A 17,801-nucleotide genomic window follows, 5' to 3' on the forward strand; every position below is an offset into this window, starting at 1 on the left:
ATAGAGAATGATGTATACAATATAATGGCCTTTTCATGAAGAGGAGTAACCCTAGCACAGCATAGAGTAATGGTTTACATAAAAACGCAACTTGTGCTGAAGTGATGAAGGACACAAATTCTAATTCCTTGATGTCGGTGAAGATCGGTAAGTCAAAAGCGGTTTCGAGAAATGCCGTGAAATGCAGTGTTGAATAGCAAATCTGTACAGCGTTACACTGAGCTGTACTATATTAAGAGCTATCCTTACCATAGAACAAGATAGCCGAACTCACATCAATGAAGCTGTGTTGAATGATACTTGCGTAATCATACGAATTCGTAATATTACAAGATAGACACCATTGGAGGCCACCGCTAAGTTGAAGAAAGATGTCATGCCTGTAGAAGTGCGCGTGTAAGTGAGAGAGTGTTACATTACATGCACGATTGAAATTTAGGGCGTGGAGAGATGAACACGCCTGTTACATTGTACGCCACTGAAACAGGTACTAGAACAGTCTTCTCTGTGTGTGTGTGTTGGTCTAAGGGAGAACCAAACACTTGATTACCTCTTCTCTCTCTCTAACAATCATCAGCAAGAGGATGCAATGAATCCTCGTAGAACGGCAGCTGATGCCCTTTATGGAGGATTAAAGCAAGATAAGAATGGCAACAAAGTAGAAGGACAACAAGACACACAAGAAGATACAATTCCCGCCCCATTCTTACGTGCATTGCATGATCATCTTCGATCATCATTGTTCAATCGAACATGCGCAGATATTCGAATTCGTGCTTTCAGTCGTACTTATTCGCTACACAGAGTCATCCTAGTACAATCACCATTCTTTGATACACTTTTAAATGGAGAATTTGCAGAGGCAAAATCACGCTTGGGTGTTTGGAGAAAAGGCTCAGCTGGTTTGGTTGGTCAAAATTCACAACAAGATGCATCGCAGAGTGTTACCGAGAATGAAGATGATATGATGGAATTGCACTTTGACGATCCTAACATCACAAGACCTGCTTTTGAGTATTGCATTGCAACATTGTATGGAGCTGCACCAACGCTCGTCTTGCCGGATTGGGCCACTCCTTCCCCGGCTTTTCCACTAACGAAACATTTTGAGCCTGAACGTCTCTTTCAATCTATGGAAGGCAAGGAAAATACACAAAAAGGCAAGACAGATGGATCGACCGAACTAGACGGCGAAAGTACAAAAGCCTATCATCCGGCCAATCCGCGCTTTCTGCTATCTCTTTTAGCAGCATCATCTTATCTCGGTATACATTCACTCGTCGCTCAATCAGTCACATTGATCTTGTGCTCCATCACACCGTTCACAGTCTCACACTATCTGCGATTCGCACTCGGGTATGGTATTTCAGGAGCATTTGATGCGAAACAAAGATGTCAAGGGAACGCCAGCGAATGGGACTGGGAGCTTGAAGGACCGGTTTGGGGAATGGAAAGCATAGCAAAGGAAGATAAACTGGATAAAGGAACCAATACCCTGTCATTCAGTATGGCTCAGATGTCCATGTCTGATGCTCAGACGGAAATTTCAGAAAGTGTAGATTATGGAGATACTTCATTCGATTCTACTTCAAGACCGGCTATGGCAGGCTTTCAATACGGCATAGAAACAGACAAAATTGGAGAGGCATGCTCTTGCTGGCTCCTCAGATGGGGTGCTGACACAATGCTTGCCGAAGAACAACTCAATCTGCAAGACGAGAGTAAAGGGATGGATCATTTGAATGCTGTGCCGCTTTTGCCGAATGGAAGGATGCCCGATTTGTTCTATGAAAGATCTGCCAACTCTTATTCTCGTGTTCAGTCGGCTTGCGATCCTCCTCAGCCTATTATATGGCGACATCCACTCCTCGGCGGATTGCCTGCCAACTGGGTTCGTGCCACTATTTCGAGTGATAGCTTCTGGATTCGGGAAGAGTGGGAACGATATGAAGCTGCAAAACGTGTGGTCTCTATGCGAAGAGCTTTCTCCCGTGGCGATTTGTCTACCTTTACAGATGAGGAAGAAGAAGAGGAGATTGAAGAGGAAGGTAATGACAGCAATGAGGATGATGCCAACATCAAAATCATTGGAGAAACTGAAGTCGAGACGAAAGGGGACAAGAGGAACTCCCAACGTTCTTCCAGAAAAGGTAAAAGCTCCGATGTAAGCCAAAGTCACAGTGCTGTTGATGTCGATGATGAAGCAGATGAGGTGGAGTACACATTACTGTTTGGCGAAGGCATCTACTATACGCATATGTCCTTCAATCGTTTATCAAGCATATCAAACGACCTTTGCCCGTATACTGGACAGTCTTATGCACCAATTGGCGTATTGCAAAGCGCACTTTGGACACAATCTGAGCTCAAAAATATCATTTTACGCAAGGCAGGAGAGAATGAAAAGCAAAACCTGATTGATTTTCGCACGAGAGAAGACGAAGATGAAGAGGATATTCGAGTGGCAAGAGAAAATTATTCTACTACCGCTAGAGGCGCACAAGAAACGGATTCCGACCGAGAATTGGGTCTGGTCAGCCATGAAGATGAATTTGCAAAAGCATATTCTACCTCAACGAAGCGTGGTCGTACAAGTCGTGCACATATGAGTGAAGAGGGCAAGCCGATAACATTGGGAGGTGTTACACCGCTCATGCAACCTTTGATGCCTTCTCCATCTTCTATCAATTCTGCTGCCGATGGTCTACTCAGTAAGCGCTTCTTTGCTATCCCTGTGGACGATACGATTCGAGTTGGAGAAAATCTGGCATCACTTGCCGCTAGCCAGAATCAATCAGCTTCCTCGAGGGATAGCAAACATCAAGCACAGTTGCATCGTGGCTCTGACGGCCCTACAGGTGTAGCAGCAGCAGTCAGTCCAAATGTGTTGTCGATTGCAAACGAAAGCAAATCATACACATCTTCCCAGTTCTTTGGCATGTGCAATGCAGTACAACTAGGAAAGGATTTGGGCAAACAAGGTATGAAGGATTCCACATTGTTCTCTGAAAGCATCAGCAGTCCTACGTCATTACACTTGCAAGCCTCGCATGCTGAGACAAGCCCTTCCACAGAAAGCTCTCACGGCTGGACTGGCTTTGAACCAATGCGTGTTGGCGTAGAGTTTTATGACGTTGATCGATTGACCGAAAAACAGAGATCGTACAGTCCAAGTTTCTTTTATGCAGGCAGCGTTTGGAATTTGTACATTCAAACGGTCAAAAAAGCAAAAGGACTTCAACTTGGCATATATTTGCATCGTCAAAACAATAATGATACATTGCCCAGTCCAAGTAGACCATTGAGATCCCTGCCGACTTCGAGAATGATCGGCAGAGATGGAAGTGAGATGGGCGGGCTGCAAGCTGCACGAGATGGTATCACGTATGAGAGGAGTGCTCATAGCAATAATGTCACTTCTGTAATCGACTTGAGTCCTACGCACGATGATCCGGACATGCAAGACACTTCAACGTATATCCACGATTCGCATCATCCATTGCACAATATTGACGGAGATAGCAACGCTCATCTTCGAACGCCCACGCAATCGCGTTCGCATCTGCGATCTTCGATTGCAGGGGCTTATTCTCTGACTCCCTCACCTTCTGGCTTAGGTGATGAAACGGGCAGGGTTGTCGAGACTTCAAGTCCGATCAACAAGGCACAAGTACAAATGCCAGATGTTCCCTATCTCGATCAAAGAAAGATCTTGCGAGCTTACTTTTCTATTCATTGTCCTTCCCCTATGGGTTCAAGTCTGACAAAATTCAGTTCAAGGCCAGACAATTTTACCTTGAGTCAAAGCTGGGGATGGAAGAGTAGCTCTTTGCTAGGAGCAGTATACCTGGAAGACGGTCAATTGGGCACCGCTCGGAGTCAAATTTCCCAAACGTTCAGATGCATCGTTACCATGGGAATCGTTTGAATCATCTAGTCACTTTTTGCTCATAAGTTCAATACCTCATTTGTACCATATATCAATTTATCATTCAATTCTTTTGTCATTATGATACAGTGTGAGATCAATCAGTCGTCGCCGATCGAGTCGACCATCTCTTTGAATTGTTCAACAAGTGCTGCTTCCTTCTTTTGCTTTTCCTCAGCGATTAATTTGAGCATGCTCCTTTGCTCTTCCGCCGTATAGACTTGATTCTCTTTACGCATTCGAACTGCGTTCATACGGTTGTGCCGGCTGCCGCTCATGACGAAACCTGCTTTCTCATATGCTTCAATTTGGTCGCTTGAAAGGCCAATCTCACCACGACGTGGAATTCGTTTGCCCTCTTGTACGAAATTCGCCATGGCTGAGCCTTCTCCCGGCAGTAATGCTCCGCCATAAGCCCTTGCATTTAATGTCTCGATACTTGGATTATCTGCTTCCGCAGCTTGTGGTAGTTGAGGTCCAATCTTTCTACTAGAGCTTTGAACTGCATCAGGCTCAGCAGTGCTTTTTGCTGTATTTGCGTCAGAAGAAGCTGGATTTTTGCCCTTTTCTGAAACGTGTGCCTCAGGAGCAGGTTCTTTTTCTGTTCTCCTACTTTCTGATCTGTGATGGCGGCTTCTATGGCGATCTTCATCTGAATAATCTCGCTCTCTTCTGCGTTCTTTCTCCTTCCGCCTTCTTCTCTGTCTCTCGTATTCATCTTCGGAATTGTCATCGTACTTTCGACGTCCGGAAGGCGAGGAAGATCTATGTCGTGAACTGCGATCGCGCTCTGATTCTTTTCTCTTATGCCTTCTGCGCCCTTCTCTCTCTTCTTCGCTATCTGAATAGTCGTCCCTATGTCTCGAAGAATGATGTGATCGTCTTTTCGAATGTTTATGAGATGATTCTTTGTGTCTTGAGGATGATTTCTTTCGGCTTTTCTCATCCTCCTCTTCTTTTTCACGATATGGGGATGTAGGTGATGGAGGCCAAATGGACACTGTAGAAGCCTTTCTTTGCTCTTGTCGACTTTGTAAGAAGCTATCGCCTGTCATTGCCCTATCTTGATATTGACCACGTTCGCGTCTTCCCCAAGCACCTGGAGGAGGAGCCCCATTCCGATCGTTGCTGTTGTCATATCGTCGGTCCTCGTAATATCTTTGTCGATTTCCATGTGATCTGTATTCTTCATCGTTGTTAAAATTCGAATCGAATGGTTGATATGATGGAGAAGCACGCCCTTGATCATTTCGGTCACCTTGTCTATCAGTCTGTCTTGAGCCACCAGCTTGATTCCCCCTTGATTCATACAATCGCTGCCTCAAATCTTTTTCTCGATCATCGTTTGCTCTATCGGATGAATCTGATTGTGGAACAAGTCCTGATCTACTAGGATGAACGGATGCCATCCCTGACAATATGATGATAGGGAAAAAGCAAGATTTAAACCTAAAATTATAAAAAGGTGTCGGCGTGGAGGCTTTTTACACGCGTGAAATTGCTTCTGGGCTGAGCATTTTGGCGGCGCATGCACTGAATATGCGGCCTGCCTGCCTGTTTGGCACTGTGACAGCTAGAGAAGAACATTCAAACACGACACCATTTCTTCTCTACCATCTCGCCTTCATTCATTGCCAGTTTCAAAATGTCTACAGCCGTAGTACAGGATGCACTACCACCAACAGTGCAAAACATTCTAGATCAAAAGACACTCAAATGGATCTTTTGCGGTGGAAAAGGTGGTGTCGGTAAAACCACAACTTCATGCTCTTTGGCCGTTCAAATGTCTAAAGTACGTGAAAGTGTTCTGTTGATTAGTACGGATCCTGCACACAATCTCAGTGATGCATTTGGACAAAAGTTTGGAAAGGAGGCAACAAAGGTGAACGGATTTGATAATCTAAGTGCAATGGAAATCGATCCAACGAGTAGTATACAAGAAATGATTGAACAATCCGATGCACAAGGTGGGGGAAACGCAATGTCTTCTATGATGCAAGACTTGGCTTTCGCTATTCCTGGTGTAGATGAAGCAATGGGATTCGCAGAAATTATGAAGCATGTCAAGAGTATGCAGTATAGCGTCATCATCTTCGATACAGCACCTACAGGTCACACTTTACGTTTCTTGAGCTTCCCTACTGTGTTGGAGAAAGCATTGGCGAAATTCTCCACTCTAGGAAGAAGTTTCGCACCGATGTTGAATCAGATGACAAGTATGATGGGAGGTCAAAATAATCAAGAAGACATGTTTGCAAAGCTGGAATCGATGCGTGAGGTTATTAATGAAGTTAATACCCAATTCAAGGATCCCGAAAAGACTACATTCGTTTGTGTCTGCATTGCGGAATTCTTGTCTCTTTATGAGACTGAACGACTTATTCAAGAATTGACACAGTACGAGATTGATACTCATGTCATCGTATGCAATCAGCTACTGTTCCCTAAGAAAGGTGAGTCTGCAGCCAGAAGTACCCTCTGATGCCCGTTACTGACAATCTTCTTCTTTCCAGATTCCAATTGCGAGCATTGCCGAGTGCGAAAAGCTATGCAAAGCAAGTATGTAGGAGAAATGATGGAATTATACGCAGAAGATTTCCATATCGTAAGATGTCCTTTGCTGACAGAAGAAGTGCGGGGAGTGGAGAAGATTCAAAATTTCTCTAAATTCCTTGTGGAACCATACTCTCCGCCTAGCCAATGAAAAGGACGCCAAAAAGAAAGATTGATTTTGTAGACGCCATATCTGTAATGCTTTCTTTTGCAAATGGCATTCATAGTGACTAATGTATACTTTTACTTGATAACCCATTGAGACCTTCATGATATAGAATCAATAATTTTCTGACTATCACAATGTTTTGTAACCCACAATGATGGAAACGGAAAACGGGTATAGACGCCAGAGTATCGCGCTTATCCGCTTAGAGATTGAATAAATTATTAAACAATCAATAAGTGTGCGCGGTAGAGTAGCGTGTGTGTAGTAGTGTAAGCTCCACTGTCCCTTTTCTTGTGTTACACAAATCAGTTCAAAGGGTTTTCACGTAGTTCACCATCATCACAACAATCATTCGACATTTCTACTCACAGTATTGGAAGATATGTCGGAAGCAGGATATGGGATTGATGACGTTCTTGGTAGTGTAGGCATGGACGATCAAAATTCATTACCTTCAACTATACACTTTTTAAGACAAGCACAACTTGATCCACGATCGACAAACTACGCTGTAACAGGAGGTGTAATTTCACAATTGTACAGATCACTATGGACAGCAATATTTACAAACATTACGCCTGCCCATCTATTGCCAAGAGAGGTGGCACCAACGATGATGCATGCAATGGTATTCTTGGAAAGGTGTAATTGGAATTTATGTGCAGCACAAAAACGTGCTTCATTAGAAATAAACGAGCAAAGGAGAGAACGTTTAGGCGGCGTAACTTCAGCTTCATTCTCCAATTCTTCTTTGAGCTCAAACACAAATAATTCATCTTCACCGCTTAATGCATCGCCTTTGATCACTCCCGGCGGCGCAAAGGGTAAATTTGTTCCTCCCAGATCGGCCACCCCACCGCCGGGTTTGTCATCAGAAGAAGTGATGGGAGCGGAATACGGAGAAGACCGTAAAGGGATGCCTTGTGGACATGTATTCAAGAAAGGTGAAGCCATTTATCGATGCCGAGATTGTGCTTTGGATGATACGTGTGTTTTATGTGCGCCTTGCTTCAACGCTTCGAATCATGAAGGTCACGATATCGTCTTCAGCGTGAGCAATTCTAGTGGAGGCTGTTGTGATTGCGGAGATGAAGAAGCTTGGACAAAGAGAATTTGCTGTCGCTATCATGATGCAGGCGAGGCTCACTCCTCAAAGTATTATGAAGCAGGACCAAGTCAAGAGAACGAAGCAAGCCATGATACGATGATGGACGAGGACTTCTCAATGCAGAACAAAAGAGATCCTGACTCGTATGATATCAAAGGAAAAGGCCCCGAGAGAAGGTCAGGCACCACATCCGACTACATTGATCAGATTGAAAGTCTTTTGACAAACGTACCGCAAGACGCAAAGACGGGCTTCCTGCGACAAGTTTCTTCTATGATCGCTTTCATTCTCGATACAATGGAACATGCACCAGCGGAGATGAAGCTTCCAGAGGGTCCTGATGCTATAGAGATCATCAAGAGACAAAAGACGCTTGAGCCTCCAGAGCCTGAAGATGAGGATTTGGACTATATGCCAGGACCGGGAGCATACTCTTTCGATTCCAATCAAAACAAATTGTACACTGTAGTTCTGTGGAATGACGAAAAGCACAGTTTCCGTGATGTGATCGATATCATCTGCGAGGTGACCAACAAAACAGAAACAGAAGCAAAAGGGATCGCAGAGCGTGTCGATCGACATGGACGTGAAATAATCGAAACATCAAGCGATTTGCGGAGGATGTATCTACTAGCCCATAAGCTGGGTCAAATCGATCTTGCAGTCACAATCAGGCCAGCTTACGACGTATACGCAGAGGAGATCGCAGGTCATGTTTTGGAACTTCTTCTCGACTTATCAAATGCTTCTTTCGGGACTTTGTCCCCTTCATCGAAATCACCGCCCTCCACACATCCTCTCGATAACCTTGTGCCAAGTGCAGTGGCCATGCGAGCATTGTTGGGAAGGGCATTCTTGAATGATTGGGAACACCGATTACCGGTAACACAAGGCGACATGACGACCGACTTTTTCGATAATAGCGAACTCTTGCAACTGGATGGAATGTTATTGATGGACTATAAAATGTGGAAGGGAGCGCGAGCAAATGCAAGATCTCTGTATATGGCTCTCATCGGGCCAAGAGAGGTGAAGCGTGCTTTAGCCTATAGATTCGCATGCATGTTCTCCAAATTGGTGGAGATCTTTATTGTGAAGGATCGAGAACCGGAGCACTCGATTCGATTTATTGCTGTGCAATTGTTCAGTGTTCCTTCTATTGCATCCGAGTTGGTCATCAATCTTGATCTTCTACACAAGATGCTTCAAATCCTTCAAGCCATCTTCACCGGGCAATTGACATTAGGCACACTTTCACTACCGCCTACTGCGCCACCTCGCATGCAAGCAAGTCCATCTTCAATGCTCGTCCGTCAACAGAGGTGTCATTATATCTTGTACGATTTACGTTATCTCTTGGGTGCTGAAGGTGTGCAAAAGCAAATCGTGTCCGACACTAGGCATTTGGGATACTTTGCCGAATTTTTGTCGTTGTTCAACGCCATCACACCAGATCGACGTGCAGTAACGGAACATGTCGAGTTTGAATCGGAGGTGTGGGTGCCAATCTTCAATGTAGCAACACATCTGGCAAGGACTATCAAGTTATTTGGAGAAAGCTATGGAAAAGGTACTGGGCAAGAATTGTTGAGAGGCTTACTTCTAGCCATGGAAAAGACGCTTCTCAGCTGCTCACATCTCCATCAAAATGATCCTGATTCTCACGCTACGATTGCTTTCAATCGAATCAACTTTGCTGGTGTTTCGTATCATATTATCGATTTCACCGTAGAATCAATGGGCGTTTCTTTCCATCATCCTATGCATTGGATGTTGGCCGAAATGCTGAAATCAGTCAACAAACTTGATTACGAATTCCTTCATCAAATGCGAAAAGAGAAGCTCGCCGATTTGATACCGGAAGAGACGGGTGAAAATGGATTGATTGTTCTCTTCGAGTTCCCGCTGCGTGTCGTCGTCAAGCTTGCACAAATTCGTGCCGGTCTTTGGGTCAGGAATGGATTTGGCATTCGTTCGCAAGCACATCATTATCGCGATAATAGCATGCGTGATGTGATGTACGATCAAGATTTGTACATGCTTCAATGCAGTCTTGTGTTCGTCAAGCCGGATCGAATGCTCGTCACTTTCGCACAGCGGTTCTCATTGATCTCATGGTTGCAAGGTCACGGTAATCAAACAGGATTTGAGATGGGTCAATTGTTGTTCTTGGCAGAGGAGCTGATCTTGCTCTTGGTCACTTTGTTGTCTGAAACTTCTACGGCGATGCATCGCAGTATGGATGACCTTGTTCGAAGGGAGATTGTACACTTTTTGGCCCTCAATCAAGGAACGTATTCCGAATTGACACGTCATATCAGTGACAAACTAAAGGATCATGCCAACTTTGATCGTGTATTGGCATCTGTGAGCAATTACCGTGCACCTGATGGAACGAATGACCTTGGAATATTTGAATTGAAAGATGAATGCTACGATGAAGTTCAACCATTCTTCTATCATTACACTCGCAATCAGAGAGAAAAGGCAGAGCAAGTGCTGAAAGATCGTCAAAAGCGAAAGACATCCGCTGAAGAAGCTAAAAAGTATGTCATTCTTCCTCACAAACGATTGGCACCCGGTCAAGCAGTATTTGTGGACACTTTGAGAAATGCACTTTTGAGTCCAGTTTTGATGCAAATTATCTTTTCATGCTTGGTCAATGTGAATGCAGGTGAGGAAGAAATGCCAGACGGATTGGTGGATGGCTGCTTGCAATTATTATTGATGGGTCTAGTCGAGCAAGAAGCACCATTTGCAAGTGCCCTCTGTGAACGACGAACGGAACCGGAAGGATCAGGTTACGAAAGTATGATGGAATTGCTTTTGGCGCTTCGAAAGGTGGAGAAGTTTAGCAACTTCAAAGCGAAGCTAGAATGGATCTTGAACAGGGCTGCAAAACTTGATTCTGATCGATGCGGAAGGATTGTTGATGCTCTCTGGCATGGTCAAGAACGCAAAGATGGTGCGGCTGGCCAAATAAGTGCAGAGGATAAGCGCAAAGCTGCAGCCAAGGCAAGACAAGCAGCAATCATGCAATCATTCTCAGCACAACAAAAGAGTCTCTTGGAAAGCCTGGAAGATGAAGAAGTTGACGATCAACTAGACGAAGACGAGAAAGATTTGATGGATGAGGGAGAAGATGGTGACACACGGCAAGTTTCATTTGGTAGCTGCATCTTTTGTCAGGAAGATTTGAACGGTAATCAATCTTTTGGCAGCCTTGCACATATTCAAAGCAGCAGGATAATGCGCAACACCCCTCGTCATGACTCTTATAGCTTGCAACAGAGCTTGCAAACACCTTTGACGTTGGACAGAAATGGTGCGGAGGGAAAGAGAGTCCGAGGAGATTCGTTACCTCAAAGTCCGGACAAGACTAGTCACAGCCACTCACGTCGCCAATGGGATGGTTTCCCTTCGGAGGAGCGTAGATTTGGATTCTATACGTCTACGTGTGGTCATTTGATGCATTTGGAATGTTTTGAGGTGTATTGTCGAAGTATCGAGCAAAGACATGCACAGCAAATTGCCCGAAATCACCCAGAAGATTTGGCAAGATCTGAATTCGTATGCCCGTTATGCAAGAGTCTGGGTAATGTGATCCTGCCTGTACCAAAAGCAGCAAGTAAGGTATATGTGCCCATTGTCGATCAAACGACAATCTCAGATTGGATCAGGAAGATCAATATCGATATCTTGAAGTCTTCGACCAATTCATTACGATCCGATTTGCAAGAAACAGAGAATGGGACAGGATGTTTCGTGCCATGGTTCGCTGAAGATGCACAGATTGTTCTTGACTCATGGATTTCCCGAATGGGCACGGCGAGCAATTCATCTTCTGAACATCCAAATAGACAATTCCTTGAGCGTTTGTGCAGGGTCTTGAGACCTCTTTCCACAAAGAGTCGTGCAATGCGTGTTGCCCATCAAAGTCGTACGATTCTTGCACCGCCAAGCAGAAAGATGTACATTCCGGAAGAAGTGATTGCTTATACGATCGATGTGCTGGAGATCGCACAAAGAGGTACAACACCAACTGTCAAAGAACCTACCAAAGACCATGTTTCCGCTCCAAACGTTTCCGATGGAATGACGGAACAAACGATGGATCTGATCGTCGCCTTTATCACTTGTCTACGTGATCTTGCCAAATTGGAAGAGCCAAATTATCAAGCTATTTTCAGACATGGTCTTTTGATGAGATTATTGCCACATTGGGGAGGTCATGATACAGTTCGTTCGCCTCTCGTTTTACGTGATCCGATGACCCTCTTGGTGGAAGCTGCTGCTGTTATCCCCGGCAATTTACCTCAAGTGACAATTTTGATGTTTTACGTACAGTTGATCCAAGTCGTATTTGGAGTTGCACAACCAAGCTTGTGGCCTCAATCTGGTCCTGGTGGATCTGCTCGTGGCATGCCGGGCTTACGTACCAATTCAAATACTTTTGCTCCTGGCGAAGAAGGAAATGCACCTTTTGCCAAATCAGACAATGAAGCGATTTCACAAGTCTTTGACGATGTGAGGGGTACTGTAGCAAATATCATTGGCTTGGTAGGCTATGCACGCGGCAACATCACACTTGGAGTGGATAATTTGGACGATGCAAGTTTGGCGAAGATGATCTGCACCTATTGTTTACCTTTCTTACGTCGTGCAACGCTTTTGCAACGTGCTATGGGCGTGTTACCATTGCAAGAAAAGAATCAAGAAGATTTGAGCAGTCAATCTGAATTTATCCGATTGATGAAACTACTCAACATACCTTTCCCAAGAGAAGCACTTTCGGCGACGGCTACAAGACAAACCGCATTAGCCGGCTTAGTTGAAGGCTGGATCAAACATGCTTATCCTCAATTAGCATCCATCTTTAGGCCATTACCTATTCAACCTTCACCTTTGTCCGTCTCATCCAAGTCGGGTCATCACCATCATCCACATCATCCGACATTACAGCTTGAGCACCCGCATATCTACGAATTGATCAAGTTACCCGTCAATTTGACTACTTTGCTCATGCAATGTCAAGTGATGAAATGCAAAAGATGTGGTAATTCACCTCCAGAGCCAGCAATTTGTCTGGAATGCGGTGAAATCTTGTGCTTCCAAAGCTTCTGTTGTCAAGGCGGTTCGGACGGACACGGTGAGTGCAATAGGCACCTGGAAGAATGTGGTCACTCTACCGGACTGTTCTTCAAGATCAAGTCAAATATTATCGTTCTGTTATTCCAAGGGAAAGGATGTTTCACTTATTCACCTTATTTGGACGCACATGGTGAGATTGATATCGGATTGAAGAAAGGCAAAATTCAATTCCTTCACACGATTCGATTTGATGAATTACGCAGACAATGGTTGCAACATGGCATAGCAAATATGATTGCTAGAAAGATTGAAGCTGTGATGGATCAAGGTGGTTGGGTAACCATGTGATTGGTGCAGTCATTTTATGTATCTATGTCATTAGAGTACAAACTAGATGAATACATTTATCATCCTATTTAGATCGAGTAGAAGAAAAGATCATGCCATGAAACCTACTTCACCAACGGTGAAGCGAGTAGAATGTGGAAGGACCGTTAGTGGAACAGCACATTCTACCACTTCCAATTTGGCTTCAGCAGACTGATCGTCAGATGGAGCGGCACCAACAAACGGTCCCGCTAATGAAGGGGCAGCTCGCAATGCACGATGGTATGCTGCATAGCCATCGTCTGGTCCGGGTATAAGATGTGGTGCAGGTTTTGATCGTTCACTGATGGTGACATTACCATCAGAATCGGCAATTGATGTTCGTACGTTGGAAGACGTGAGGAATGCCAACCTTACAGTCCATACCAATCGAACTGCGCTGGTATCGAAATTGGGCGTAGCACCTGAAGGGATGGGCAAGGAGAAACATGCTTGACCGGCATCCAGCGTAGAATCATGAAAGCTTGAGTGTACAGTCTTTGTAATCTTCTGCGAGCGACCTGATGGTAAAGTGGCCAAGGTAGACTCAATTTCCTCGTGACTTTCCAAGAAAGCAGCAATGCGAACGACTCTTGCTATACTGTCAGCAGCATTGATGGTTACAACACCGGTGATGGTATCACCTAATCGATACTTCGACTTGACCAAGGTTAGAATCGCAGCAACACGACCATCTTTTGAGATATCGTAAGAGACTTTCTGTGAATTCCTGCTGAGCAATTCAACTGCCTGCAAACTGTTTTTTGGAAGATCATCATCTTCGGCTAAAATACCCAAGCCAGCCTGGGAAGCATCACTGTGGCCTCGATGACGTTGTTTAGATGCATGGCTGTGAATTGGGAAGGTGTCTGATGGTGACATGGCAAGTCGAGCACGTCTTGAATTCGGTGAAGTGCGTACGAGATCATGCATCCTTTGCTTTTGTGCCATCAAAGTTGCAACTTCTACATCAGTTGGAACATCGTCATCTGATGGTTCATTTTCATCTTTGCAAGTGCTTAGAAGCTCATCTGCATACGAAAGCAAAGCTTTGTCTGCGATCGCATCAGCTCGCGAGGAGCGTCTCTTTCTGCGTGCTTCTCCTGTGCTCGCCTTCTGATCTTCAATCTTGGAAAGACTGTCGAATAGGGCTGTATCGTCGATATCCATCTCCTCTGATTTCACAATCGCTTCATCTCTTTTGTTTATGATTGGATTCGTTAAATCGTAAAATGTTGTCATTCCACTAATGTTGACGTGATTGTATACCCGCATAGGGATACGCACCAGTCTGCTCTTTTGCTCCATCATCCCCCTCTTGTTTCTGCCGAGGCGATTCGTACCAAGAGTGAGCGTATAGCTGAATGAAATTGCTTTGCCTACATACGAAGGTGGCAGATCTGGCGGTAATGGAACACGGAATGTATAGCTACGTGACTGTCCTGGAGCCAATTCCAAGTCGACGGCAACCATGCTTGGAGGGTTGGACAGAACTGGGATTGATCGACTTGCCATTGTCTTCTGTCGAGTATCCAGAAGTGTGGAGCCACTTCTGCGATGTGCTGCTCCCATCGTAGCATTTTTGCTTCCTCCACCAGATGAGAGAACGTTTCGAAGATACGACCCCCACCCTTCCGATGCTTTCCGCTCCTCACCCTCTAGAGCGTCAACAGCGGCACCTAATTCCCCTCCACCAATAGCTGCTGGCCCTAGTTGTCCGATAGCTCCAAATGATGACGTCGAAAGTCCTCCTGCTCCTCCCAAACCGGCGAGCCTTTGCTTTACCTGCTCAAACTCCCCCGGTTTGACTAAACTTTCATCAACTTGAAAGTGTCCTCCGAATTGAGCAAAAGTCCAAAGGACAGTCTCAATATCTGCTCTCTCATTTCGATCCGACTGCTGGCTTCCTTTCCCATTCATCGATTGACCGCTCGAAGAGGCATGAGGGGAGATTGGCGTGCCATTTGGTCCCATTTTGGAATACTGCGTAAAGTCCTCCCTCAGAACACTTTCCATAGTTGAATTTTCTCCAAGTCCATAAAAGCCTTCTCCTCCTGGACGATTGTTGCGCAGATCAAGTGATTGTCTAGGTGTGTTCAGTAATGAAGACGGTCCATTGGGGGTATTAGAGCCAGGACTGGTACCATCTAGCTCGAATGTGGCACTCAGATCTTCGGCTTGTACCTGAGCAACACTCTTCTTTCGACTGTGAGGATGTGTTGGTTTGATGACATCGCTCACTCTTCTTGAAGAAGAACTAACCGCACGCGACCCAGCAGGCGAAGGTGTTGATGCTTCGATGTTCACATGATGTGACGGTATCCGAGGCGAAGCAAATTGCGTTTGAATCGATGGTACCCCTTTTCCCAAATGCTCGGCGTATTCCCGCGATCCAGGTGTAGCAACAGAGAAAGCCTTGTTATGACGTTTCATTGGTGGTGTGCTGATGTCGGGAAACTTTGGCGTGGATTGTAGGCTGTTGGAAGCAGATTGATTTCTGAAGTTCTTTCCGATAAGACCTTGCCTTCTGGGCAAAGCCTGTAAGAATTCTTGTGCATGCATTTGCGATAGCTCATCTTCTTCGCCATCGTTTAGGATCAGGCTGCGATAATATCTTTCATCACTTGCTTCTCCTTCTTCTGCATTTCCACGTTCAAGTTGGTTACGACGTGCAAATGTTCTTATATCAACACTTTGTGACTTTCGATGAAACCGACGAGAAGATGGCAAGGCAGACAAAGGTGAAAGAACTGTACTGTTTCCATTTCCATTTTTGAGGCCAGAAGTGGATAGGCGCGATAATGATGAATCATTGAACTGTGCCGGATTGAATGAGACACTTCTCTGTTTGTTCTCCTCCACTCCCAAACCTGTTGATTCAAAAGTAGATCGTGATGGTAAAGGCTGCGTTTGCGGTACTGGAATTCGCGTATTGGTGAATGTGATTGTACATGCAAAATCTTCCCCAGCAAAGAATGAAGATTGGGCTGGCTCGACAGCTATTTGCAGGTAAGATCCTGTAGACACTTTTGTGGTTGTAGCCATCGTTTGAATTGGCTAAAGCTACAAATGATGTAGCCCTAGACCTTATCGGTCATGAAGTGGTGGTGTGGTTGGAAGATATGAAGCGGAGGATACGCGTATATTAGCAGTGTGCACAAACAGTGCATGACATGGTGTTAATTTCGCGTAAATGCGCTAAATCACTGGAAAGTTGAATGTCATCAGGGAAACAGTGTCTCTCATTGCATTGGTAATGTACAAAGATTACATGAAACGAATTGATCACTTCGCTTATTTGGAGAGGTTGAGATTATTCAATGCTCCGCAGGTAGCGTTTTCAGACTCAGTCATGATTGTTGTATTGGGCAATTGCGGGTATACTGGCACGAATGGATGCAACGGAAGACGAAGAAGGTGTTGGTCGTCCATCTTCACTATCAGAAGATTCATTGTACCGTCGAATTCCTTCATCTGAGCCTTCGGAGAGGTGTCTGCGATTTGCAGTCTTGCCCCACATTGACTGGTGGTTGAATTGGGCGAAAGCGTCGGTCAGATCGTTTCTTGCTTGCTCACGCCAAGGGCTTCCGGTTGGAGATTCTTCCATATCAGAAGGCAAGTCCTCTTCATCCTCTCCCACTGAGCTTAGCGGAGAGCTTGAGTTGATCGCCATTGCTTGTAATTGCGAAATTTTCTTGCGCGCTGTCACGGTACGCACCGAGTCATAGTATGTTTGTGTAAGGGTTTTGTTGCCTTGTCCGGGCTTTCGTTTGGGATTCGATGACGAAGCCTTCTTTGAAGATGCTCTGGAATCCCTCCTTCTTGATTTCTTGCAGCTTTTGCAATCGCAAGACTTATTGCAACGTGCACAGCTATACATTTCCAAATACGGCTGGAAATCTTCATTGCCCAGTACAAGACAACAAGCTTTGCAAAAGTAGAGCCCACACACTTTGCCTCTCTTGTGCACGCGGCATCTCATCTTGAGCTCGTGGTTCATTTCCTTGCAATAATGGCACATCGTTGGCAGCGCAGTAGGATAATGAGGAATGCCTGCAAATGGATTTTCTTCTCCATCCTCATCCTCATCCGTGACAGCAGGCACTTCTGGCAGCTTTTGAGCAGTCAATACAACCGGCAGCCTTGAAGCTCTTGGTAAATCTGCCGCCTTCCTTTTCCCCAACTGCTTCTCTGAGATTGGATCAACAGTCATCTCTGCGATGTAAAGATGCGGGTTCGCAGTTCTGTTGTTGAAAGGTACCAAATTTTGCTGTCCGTGCTGGAAAAGCATCTGGAACAATTTTTCCATATCGGCATTCTGCTCTTGGGATGGTGCAGTCACATTTGCTTGCTCATGAGGCTGGGAAGGGCCTTCTTGTTGAGCTGGAGCACGCAAAAAGTGATCTGCGTCAGATGACAACGCCCGTACATCCACTCCAGAGTCCCCTTGTTCAGGATGAGCAGATCGAAACGCTCTTACGGAACTTGTCGTATTTGGCGTTTCAGCTTCGATGCTGGTGCTCGAATCATGAATGCGAAATGGCGCAGGTGGAGAATCCATCTGCATGCTGAAAAGGTCAGAATTC

The 17,801-nt window shown here is 45.1% G+C and overlaps 5 protein-coding genes across 5 annotated transcripts; 3 read left to right on the top strand and 2 right to left on the bottom strand.

The window, feature by feature from the left end:
* Positions 1-549: 549 nt before the first annotated feature.
* FA14DRAFT_159322 (uncharacterized protein) lies at positions 550-4,039 on the top strand. Its single transcript, XM_025498158.1, has one exon. It carries the CDS (start codon positions 590-592, stop codon positions 3,926-3,928), a length of 3,339 nt encoding a protein of 1,112 aa, XP_025357443.1. The 5' UTR covers positions 550-589; the 3' UTR covers positions 3,929-4,039.
* Positions 3,950-5,373, bottom strand: FA14DRAFT_159323 (DUF926-domain-containing protein). The gene has a single exon (XM_025498159.1). The coding sequence runs from the start codon at positions 5,335-5,337 to the stop codon at positions 4,030-4,032; it is 1,308 nt and encodes a 435-aa protein (XP_025357444.1). The 5' UTR covers positions 5,338-5,373; the 3' UTR covers positions 3,950-4,029.
* Positions 5,374-5,566: 193 nt separating this feature from the next.
* FA14DRAFT_159325 (putative arsenite translocating ATPase) lies at positions 5,567-6,796 on the top strand. Its single transcript, XM_025498160.1, has 2 exons — positions 5,567-6,381; positions 6,442-6,796. The coding sequence occupies exons 1-2, from the start codon at positions 5,574-5,576 to the stop codon at positions 6,630-6,632; spliced, it is 999 nt and encodes a 332-aa protein (XP_025357445.1). The 5' UTR covers positions 5,567-5,573; the 3' UTR covers positions 6,633-6,796.
* Positions 6,797-6,953: 157 nt separating this feature from the next.
* Positions 6,954-13,442, top strand: FA14DRAFT_159326 (uncharacterized protein). The gene has a single exon (XM_025498161.1). It carries the CDS (start codon positions 7,033-7,035, stop codon positions 13,195-13,197), a length of 6,165 nt encoding a protein of 2,054 aa, XP_025357446.1. The 5' UTR covers positions 6,954-7,032; the 3' UTR covers positions 13,198-13,442.
* Positions 13,288-16,260, bottom strand: FA14DRAFT_117143 (Rgp1-domain-containing protein; the record flags this gene model as incomplete). Its single annotated transcript, XM_025496217.1, has 4 exons — positions 13,288-13,965; positions 14,137-15,089; positions 15,144-15,970; positions 16,034-16,260. 4 exons carry the CDS (start codon positions 16,258-16,260, stop codon positions 13,288-13,290), a joined length of 2,685 nt encoding a protein of 894 aa, XP_025357447.1.
* Positions 16,261-17,801: the final 1,541 nt, after the last annotated feature.

This window comes from Meira miltonrushii (assembly GCF_003144205.1).
Source record: "Meira miltonrushii strain MCA 3882 unplaced genomic scaffold FA14scaffold_1, whole genome shotgun sequence".
In the NCBI taxonomy this organism is placed as follows: domain Eukaryota; kingdom Fungi; phylum Basidiomycota; class Exobasidiomycetes; order Exobasidiales; family Brachybasidiaceae; genus Meira; species Meira miltonrushii.

Excerpts from the sequence above, each read along its gene's own strand:
- FA14DRAFT_159322 (XM_025498158.1), top strand. The coding sequence starts at position 590 with ATGAATCCTCGTAGAACGGCAGCTGATGCCCTTTATGGAGGATTAAAG.
- FA14DRAFT_159323 (XM_025498159.1), bottom strand. The coding sequence starts at position 5,337 with ATGGCATCCGTTCATCCTAGTAGATCAGGACTTGTTCCACAATCAGAT.
- FA14DRAFT_159325 (XM_025498160.1), top strand. The coding sequence starts at position 5,574 with ATGTCTACAGCCGTAGTACAGGATGCACTACCACCAACAGTGCAAAAC. Across the intron at positions 6,382-6,441 it reads GCTACTGTTCCCTAAGAAAG|ATTCCAATTGCGAGCATTGC; the intron begins GTGAGTCTGCAG and ends TCTTCTTTCCAG.
- FA14DRAFT_159326 (XM_025498161.1), top strand. The coding sequence starts at position 7,033 with ATGTCGGAAGCAGGATATGGGATTGATGACGTTCTTGGTAGTGTAGGC.